Below are 8,827 nucleotides of genomic sequence, written 5' to 3'. Positions count from 1 at the left end.
GATTCTTGTTGCGGACCATTTTTCTGAAACTCTATCTTCTTCATTCTTTAATTCTTATTCTGATTGAGTTTGGCTGCGTTATCCATCACAGAGCATAAAGTTGCATGCTGTGTGAATTTGTTTAAAAGAGCAAAGAATCCATCAAAGGTGGAATGAAATTCAAACCGTACACGTATTATCAAGTCAATAATCTTTTTACTTCTGCTCAACAGTTACTACTAATGGTGTTGAATTTTTCTGCGTTTGAGCATGCATATATCTCCGCGGTACCACAGCTATGTGCTATGCGTCTGGAATTACATTGGCAGCCTGATACGTGCTGGCCCTATTCTGAAGAACAAAAGGGTTGCATATAGTATAGAATATAGTTAAATCAAGATGTAAAGCTAAGCGTGGAACGCGCCATTGCAGTAATGAAATTAAAGAAAGAATTTGTACTATGTAAGCAAATATTATTCCTAATTAGCTGTAAAGCATGACGTGCAAAACGTGCTGCTTTTGGATGGGATTGCACTAATGAAAAAAAGGATGGACAAAGATAGTGCTAAAATTCTATCAAAGACTTCCATATAAAAAGAAAAGAAAAGAGAAGTATTCGATTAAGGGATAAAGCAGATTTCTATCATCAAAGTGATGTTTCACAAAGACAATTACTCTTTGAAAAGTATGACCCAGCATTTACATTTATTGTAATAAAAAGCTAGGTACTTTGTGTATTGGCCGATATGGACAAGATTAGGCGTAGAAAAAGCGGGATTTTGACATAAAATGGGCAGAGCAATTCATTATTGAGGGCTAGAACAACAATATTACTTTGTCTTCAAAATCAAAAGAATCAAAGGATAATAAGGCCAAAAAAAGAGAGAAGCCACCTCCCTATTCAGAATGTTTCAGCCACTGATGGGTTCCTGCAATGCTGATGTTCTTGATACCAAACAGAAAATCAATGGACGTCTGTATAAGGCTCTAGTGACATGCAACAAGAAGGATGTTGTAGATTTCTGCCAAAGAATTCCAGATCATGCATTGCACGTAATAACAGTGAATGATGATACTGTTCTCCACATGGCTACGTATGCTAAAGAAGCAGCCTTGGTGGAAAAATTACTAGATGAGTTGCCTGATCATCATGTCGACAAGTTGACCCGACAAAATCGAGTGGGAAACACAATTCTCCATGAGACTGCCACTAGCAACCATGCGATTGCTGTTGCAGATAAACTGCTAAAGAGAGCCCCCGGACTGTTAGGTATGCGCAACCACAATGGGGAGACGGCTCTGTTTCGTGCAGCTCGGTACGGAAAAACTGATATGTTCAACTTTCCAGCTGCTAAAGTCTCTGGATACGATGAAGCAGGTCTGCAATTTTATGTTCAGAGAAGTGATAAAACCACTATCCTCCACATTGCAATTCTTTCTGAACACTTCGGTAAGCATTATAAATCACAAGTTCATTTCTTGGGCACTTCTGTATGTTATGTTTGGTGGAATTAAATAAAATCTCAATTCTGAGGCATGCTGAAGTTTTTATTTTGCTGCCCTAAAACAAAAACTTCTCTCTGGTACAATTTTAATGAAAAAAACAGATTTGGCATACCAAATTGCATTGGACTACAGACATTTAATCAGCGAAAAAGACGGTGATGGGATGACGAGTCTTCAACTTCTTTCATGCAACCCGTCAGCCTTTAAACAAGACCCTGAAGATGGATTCATTAAGTTAGGTATGTATACAAGCTCACTTCCATTTTGCTAATCACATTCAGAACAGCTAATACTATAGTGCACTTCTTTCTTGTCAAGATTATGACACTTGAACAATCCTTCCTTTATCTTCATATAGGAATAATGTGCTGCAAATTTCCTTCTTTTTCTCTGAATTTTTCGCACTTGAAATAATAAGATTATCGTACAGTTGTACATAGCTTAATCTTCTTACAGTCACGTATTTTCCATCTCTCTGCAAAATAATTCATCCTTTTAGATAATTTTTATTTATATTGTGTTCAGGAGCCTAAAGTTAGGTATGTATGTTGCTGACTTGCTTTATTCCTTGGATAGCTAAATCCTGTTGCAGCACAGCTTGGCAGGAGAAGGTTCAAAATCAAAAGGATAAATATAAATCAGCTGTAGAGCTTGCCAAGCTTTTATCTAGAAATGATACCTCATGGGAAGTTACTTATTCTAGCATTGACCAGAGCAAGCCTAAAATACACAGATATGGAGAGATAGGTGGGCAAGAAGGGATGTCTTTGGCTGCTAGAATTCCTGAGAGAATGGATGATGTTGGTGAAACTCCTTTGATTTTGGCTACCAAGTCAGGCATTGTGGAGATAGTGGAAGAAATACTCAGGCTTTACCCTCAAGCAGTTGAACATGTTGACGACGAAGGTCGCAATGTGTTGCATGTGGCAATCAAATACAGAGAGTTAAAGATTTTCGAGCTTGTGACGAAAATGGAAGTGCCCATGAAGAGACTGGTAAGAAAGATTGATAACGAGGGGAATTCTATTCTGCACACTGTTGGTATAAAGAGAAAGGATTTTGTATCTGAGAAGATGGAAGGCCCTGCATTCCTATTACAAGAAGAGTTGCTATGGTTTGAGGTGCATTTTTAGACTTTTAGCATCAACATATGATTCACACACAGACATATTTTTTATAATGCTGCACTACTCTTGAATCTTTAAGCAAATGAAACAAACTTGACGAATTTGCATTGCATTTCCACATACTGTAGAAAAGAAGAAAGAAAATATTAATGGTCTAATGCTTATTTTCTTTGGAAAAATTCAGTGATTGACATGTCTGTTTTTTATTGCGTGCGAGAATACAGCGAGTCGAAAAGGTCACTCCACCTCATTTCATAAGCCACCATAACAGTCAGAACCTCTCTGCAGAGTGTTTGTTTATTACTGCAAACTCTGAACTTCGCAGCTCAGCGAAAGAATGGATGAAGAGCACCGCAGAAGGATCTTCGGTTGTGGCTGTTCTGATTGCTACAGTCGCCTTTGCAGCAGCCTACACAGTTCCAGGAGGTCCAAATCAGAGCACCGGTGTTCCTGTCCTCGTTAATAAACCGTTCTTTGTGGTTTTCACTGTCTCGGACGTACTATCTCTTACCTTTGCTTTGACATCAGTTGTGACATTTCTCTCCATCCTCTCATCGCCATTTCGATTTAAAGATTTCAAGCATACCCTTCCCAATAAGTTGATGGCAGGCTTCACATTTCTGTTCCTTTCCGTGGCTATGATGATGGTAGCATTTGGATCAACAATCTTTCTGACGATATACAATAAGGAAAATTGGGCTAAAGTTACTCTATACACAGTCTCTTTTATCCCAGTTTGCATCTTCGCGCTATCTTATTTTCCTCTATATTCCTCACTATCGAAAACTTACAAATATTTGCTCGAAAACTTTCCTCTAACTAAACTTGTTCTATCCAAACCTTGTATGATGATGTCCAAATGTTTAAAATGTTGTCAAGTCCAAACCTCAGAGTCCCGCATTCCATGAAATACCATACATGGATGATAATATGTATTATTGTTAACATTGTGCAGCACGTTATTGAGTTGTTGATAATTGTAAGGATTTCAATAATCATATTTAAACTAATTTATGATGAGTGAAGACTATCCTTGTTGGTGATCCAGGTAAACGTAGATGGAAGCAACACGCTTGCAAAGAATGAAGCTTAGATTTATTACTAATATATTGTAATTGGATTTGTTTCCAATCTTTTTTTTTTTTTTTAGTTTTCTTAAAATTCATTGTGTTTCTCTCTGTTATTATCTGAATGGTTATTTCATTAATAAATCAATCGATTATTATATAAAAAAATCAACACCAATATTTAAATAACCAACAGAGTGATATTGTTGATCAATGCCGCTCCTTTAAGTTGAATTGATCCTGCCCTGGTGCTGCATCTGGTTCTTCTTTCTATTTTTGCAAACTAAAACAGGATGACTTATGCCTAAAATTTTGATTTCCAGTGAGCAACTTATGCCTGATCATCATGTTTAGTCAGCTATACCTGTTGCCAATCTGCTGCACCATTTGGCTCTCTTGCTACTGAATTTGTGTCATGACTACATGTGTTTAATTAGATTATACTTAATGTTGATTATTGGGTTAGATTTGGTCCACCCATTAAAAATGGCCTAATCTAAATATTTAGAGAAGTTATTAAAAGAAATAATCATTTTATATATAGAGGGATATAACTTATATTAAAAGGATGTTTCATTTTAAAAAATAATATTTTTTTTTATCTTTAATTCTCTAAATTAACTTGACAAGATTTACAAAAATATTCATACTATGAAATATTCATCTAACGTTAAGAAAACGAATTCTCCAAAACGTTTCCTTTAAATCTACACTCAATTCAATCAAACTGCAGGATGTGGGCCTTGGGGATAGCATTTCACTGAGGGAAGAAAGTTCGACTTCGTCCCTCGGATTAGATGCTAATATACTACTATAGGCAAAGCTAAGATTATTCCCAATTAACTATGAGTTGTAAGCCTGGCGTGCATAACATGGGAATGTTTATGACACAAAGTAGGAATTTAATTCCATGAATCAACACAAAGGTTATTCCTCCTTCCACTAAACATGGAGAAGCACCAGCTAAAGGCATATATAAAGCAAGGTTTATTTTCAATAAAGTGCCAATTAGCACATGAAGCAAAACTATATAGCTAGTTAGTGATCATAACTGTGCAATAATAAATCAAGGAAAAGTTCAAGATTCTAACTCTACCACAAGTAAAGATGATTGATAATCCAAATGCAGTCATGAAGTCAAAAGCTCTGGATACAGCTTTAGAATAGGAGAGGTAGCTAGAATATTATACTTTGTAAGTGTACTCGTCAAGATTAACAGGATCCTGTTGAATGATAGTAGAATTCTGATATAAAGGAGAAGGTTATTATTGAGGATTGGCATAGCGATTTTAATTTTATTTTTTTTCAAGGAAAAAATTACCCCCTCCCTTCTACATGGAACCCTTGATGTCTCCTGGTACCATTGAAATCGATCATAAACAGAAAATAAACGGAAACTTGTACTATGCTCTCATGAAAGGAAACAAGAAGAGAGTTGCAGAACTCTGCCAAAAAATTCAGGATCATGCATTGCACGTAATAACAGTAAACGACGATACAGTACTTCACATGGCTACATATGCCAAAGAAGCATCTCTGGTAGAAAATTTACTAGATGAGTTGCCTAGCCATAATCTCGACAAGTTGACTCGCCAAAATGGTGTAGGAAACACAATCCTCCATGAGACTGCCACAAGCAACCATACTGTTGCTATTGCAGATAAACTTCTGAAGAGAGCCCCTGGATTGTTAGGCATGCGCAACCACAATGGGGAGACGGCTCTCTTTCGTGCGGCCCGGTATGGAAAAACTGATATGTTCAACTTTCTAGCTGCTAAAGTCTCTGGATATGATGAATCTGGTTTGCAATTCTATGTACAGAGAAGTGATAAAACCACTATCCTTCACATGGCCATTCTTTCTCTGCATTTTGGTAAAGCATTGTCAATTATAAATTCATTTCTTCCCCCCATCTGCAAGTCAATTTTGTTTCAACATATGAAGTTGGTATTCTGATGCTGAAATGTTTTCTTTCATACAAATTACGTTGGGCCACAGATTTGGCATACCGAATTGCGTTGGACTACACGCATTTAATGGGCCAAAAAGATGCCGATGGTATGACTGGTCTTCAGCTTTTATCATGCAACCCATCAGCTTTTAAACTAGAGCCTGAAGAAGGATTCATTAATTTAGGTATGGAAGTATGATCACTACCCTTCCAGTTTTCACTGAATCAATGAAACCAATGTGATTATGGCACTTCTCATATAAAAAAAATGTAACATTCTTAGATATTTCTGTCAATCCTTTTAACAACCATGATGTAAATTGCCTTGTTTCTGCATAATAAACTCATTCTTACATTACATCACAGAATTTATATGCAACTAACCATTTGCGACTAACTTATTTCCTTGAAAGCAAAATCATATGGAAGTTCAGTATGGAGGGAAAAGGTTCAAAAGCAAAAACAACTGCATAGATCAGCTGTGGAGCTTGCCAAGTTTTTAGTCAGAAAAGATACCTCCTGGGAGCTTACGTATTCTAGCATCGACCAGAGCAAGCCTAAAATCCATAAGTACGGAGAAAAGGGCGGCCAAGAACGGCAAGAAGTACATTTGTTTAATAAAATTCTAGACAAAGAGGAAAGTCTTGGAGAAACTCCTTTGATTTTGGCTACAAAGGCAGGCTGTGTGGAGATTGTTGAAGAAATACTCAAGCTATATCCCCAGGCAGTCGAACACATTGATGACGAAGGGCGCAATGTATTGCATGTAGCAATCAAATACCGCCAAAAGAAGATTTTCGAGCTTGTGAAAGGAATGGACGTGCCTATGAAGAGGCTGACAAGGAAGATTGATGGTGATGGGAATTCCATTCTACACACCGTCGGAAGGAAACGAAAGGATTTTATATCTGATGAGAAGATGGAAGGCCCTGCATTCCTCTTACAGGAAGAATTACTCTGGTTTGAGGTGCACTTTTTAGACTTTTACCTTCCTGCTATGCATATCTATCATACACATAATTCACGGGAAGCACAATATTTTTTTATTGTCATACTAATCTTGAATCCTGAAGCGGTTGGAGTAGACGTATTACAGGAATATGGCAGGGTGAGTTTACATAATAATTCATCTTAAAAAGTAATTTATGTATGATTTATAAGAAGAAATAAATAAAAAAAATTAATGGTCTAATTCTATAATTCTTTTCTTTTAAGAAAACTTGATAGACATGTTCTCTTTGTTATCCATGTGAGAACGCAGCGCGTCAAAGAAGTCACTCCATCCCATTTCCTGAATCACCAGAACAATATGAAGCTCACAGCAGAAGGGTATTTCATTACTGCAAATTCTGAACTTCGCAATTTAGCCAAAGAATGGCTAAAGACAACAGCAGAAGGATGTTCTGTGGTAGCAGTTCTCATTGCCACCGTTGCCTTTGCTGCGGCCTACACGGTTCCAGGAGGTCCGAATCAGAGCACTGGTGTTCCTGTTCTCGTCAACAAACCATTCTTTGTGGTTTTCACCGTGACAGATGTACTCTCCCTTACGTTCGCTTTGACATCAGTTGTTACTTTCCTCTCTATCCTAACATCCCCGTTTCGATTTAAAGATTTCAAGCATACACTTCCTAATAAGTTGATGGTAGGCTTCACATTTCTGTTTCTCTCTGTGGCAATGATGATGGTAGCGTTTGGAGCAACAATCATTCTGATGATTTACAGCAAGGAAAGCTGGACAAAAATTACTCTATATGCAGTCTCTTTTATCCCAGTTGGCATCTTTGCACTATCTTATTTCCCTCTTTATCCATCACTATCAAAAACTTACAACTTGCTCCTGAAAATTCCCTTCATTAAACATATTCCAGCTATACCTTGGATCTCTTTCAAATGTTGTCGAGTCGAAACCACTGATACCCACTTTCCATGACATATCCGACACGTAATTATCCTACACTAAATCCTTTCCATTTTCTGAAATCTGATGCCTGGCTGTGTACGTAAAGGTGGGCACAAGTATTGGTCATTTGGTCCAATCTGTAAGCAACTACCACCATCTAGGTGGTAGTCTAGTGGTAAGAGCTTGGGACTAAGGCGTTTGCTCCTTCTTAAGTCTCAGGTTCAAACCCTGTGGCTGCTCATATGATGGCCACTGGAGGCTTACATGGTCGTTAACTTCAGGGCCCGTGGGATTAGTCGAGGTGCGTGCAAGCTGGCCCGGACACCCACGATAATCAAAAAAAAAAAAAAAGTATGATGTCTATAAGAATGATGTGATGAGTTCTTGGTTTGTACATTGTAAGAATTCCAAATAATGCAATGTTCTGATATGTGCAATAAGTAACAAAGAAAGCCAGCAATTCTTGTAAAATGGGTGTTAATTTAACCACAGAGTTCTTGACACTGGTCCCCTCTTCTCTTATTCAGGAGGGACAGAACATTTTTCTTGAAACTTGGTCCGTTCAATATGCAAAATGATGAATCTAGTTATCTAAACTTGGCTAGCAATTCTGAACCCTAAACATCTAAAACATTGGTGCATTGAAACTTCAAGAGTCATTTCCAAGTGAATAGTTTGTTTACAAGTTCTATTCAAATATATAGTAATGATAGTTCAAGCATCAACTCCATGAGTGGGATCTGTAAAAACCACCTAGCACTGAATAATTCAACCTCCAATGTTGAATTATTTTTTAACTATTCTGACTGAGATTTTGATAGTAATGTTGGTTGTAGCATTACAATAAATTTATGAACATACCACTATTCTCTTACTTTGTAAGACTGAACCTCCAATTTTGAAATTTTAGCTATGAATGAAATTTTTTTAGTATTTTTTTATTATTTTGATATGTTATGTGAAAAATAAATATCAAAAAACTAAAGCGAAAATTCATCATTCCACCTAAATAAATTAAATTATATACTAGCAAGGATGATGACTTGACTTGTGTCACGACCTGAATCCCGGGTCTATGACCGGCAACACAGGAGTAGTGTCGAAAGGACACCCTACCTACGCTAAGTCTCAGAACACCCTAATCTCTTCTTTAATCATTTCATAAACAAACTATAATCGAAAGTAATATGAAAGAGAACCACTTACTTGCTACTTCCACCTTTCATGAACCGAAAACTCAAGATCAAAAACTAAAATCTTAGGTTTGAGAAGAGGAGGGTCACGGCAGTTACAAGAA

At 37.1% G+C, this 8,827-nt stretch overlaps 2 protein-coding genes across 3 annotated transcripts; both read left to right on the top strand.

Moving 5' to 3' along the window:
* Positions 1–665: 665 nt before the first annotated feature.
* Positions 666–3,629, top strand: LOC133703193 (ankyrin repeat-containing protein At5g02620-like). Its single transcript, XM_062127651.1, has 4 exons — positions 666–1,429; positions 1,587–1,724; positions 2,062–2,606; positions 2,837–3,629. Exons 1-4 carry the CDS (start codon positions 886–888, stop codon positions 3,518–3,520), a joined length of 1,911 nt encoding a protein of 636 aa, XP_061983635.1. The 5' UTR covers positions 666–885; the 3' UTR covers positions 3,521–3,629.
* Positions 3,630–4,959: 1,330 nt separating this feature from the next.
* Positions 4,960–8,001, top strand: LOC133703355 (ankyrin repeat-containing protein At5g02620-like). 2 transcript variants are annotated; one of them, XM_062127830.1, is made up of 4 exons: positions 4,960–5,552; positions 5,678–5,815; positions 6,044–6,738; positions 6,892–8,001. In XM_062127830.1, the coding sequence occupies exons 1-4, from the start codon at positions 5,015–5,017 to the stop codon at positions 7,558–7,560; spliced, it is 2,040 nt and encodes a 679-aa protein (XP_061983814.1). In that variant the 5' UTR covers positions 4,960–5,014; the 3' UTR covers positions 7,561–8,001. The 2 variants fall into 2 exon arrangements, with proteins under 2 accessions (XP_061983814.1, XP_061983815.1); XM_062127831.1 differs by having other exon boundaries at positions 4,961–5,552; positions 6,044–6,597.
* Positions 8,002–8,827: the final 826 nt, after the last annotated feature.

Source organism: Populus nigra, chromosome 9, assembly GCF_951802175.1.
Source record: "Populus nigra chromosome 9, ddPopNigr1.1, whole genome shotgun sequence".
Taxonomy (NCBI): domain Eukaryota; kingdom Viridiplantae; phylum Streptophyta; class Magnoliopsida; order Malpighiales; family Salicaceae; genus Populus; species Populus nigra.
This window is presented reverse-complemented; position numbering and strand designations above follow the sequence as displayed.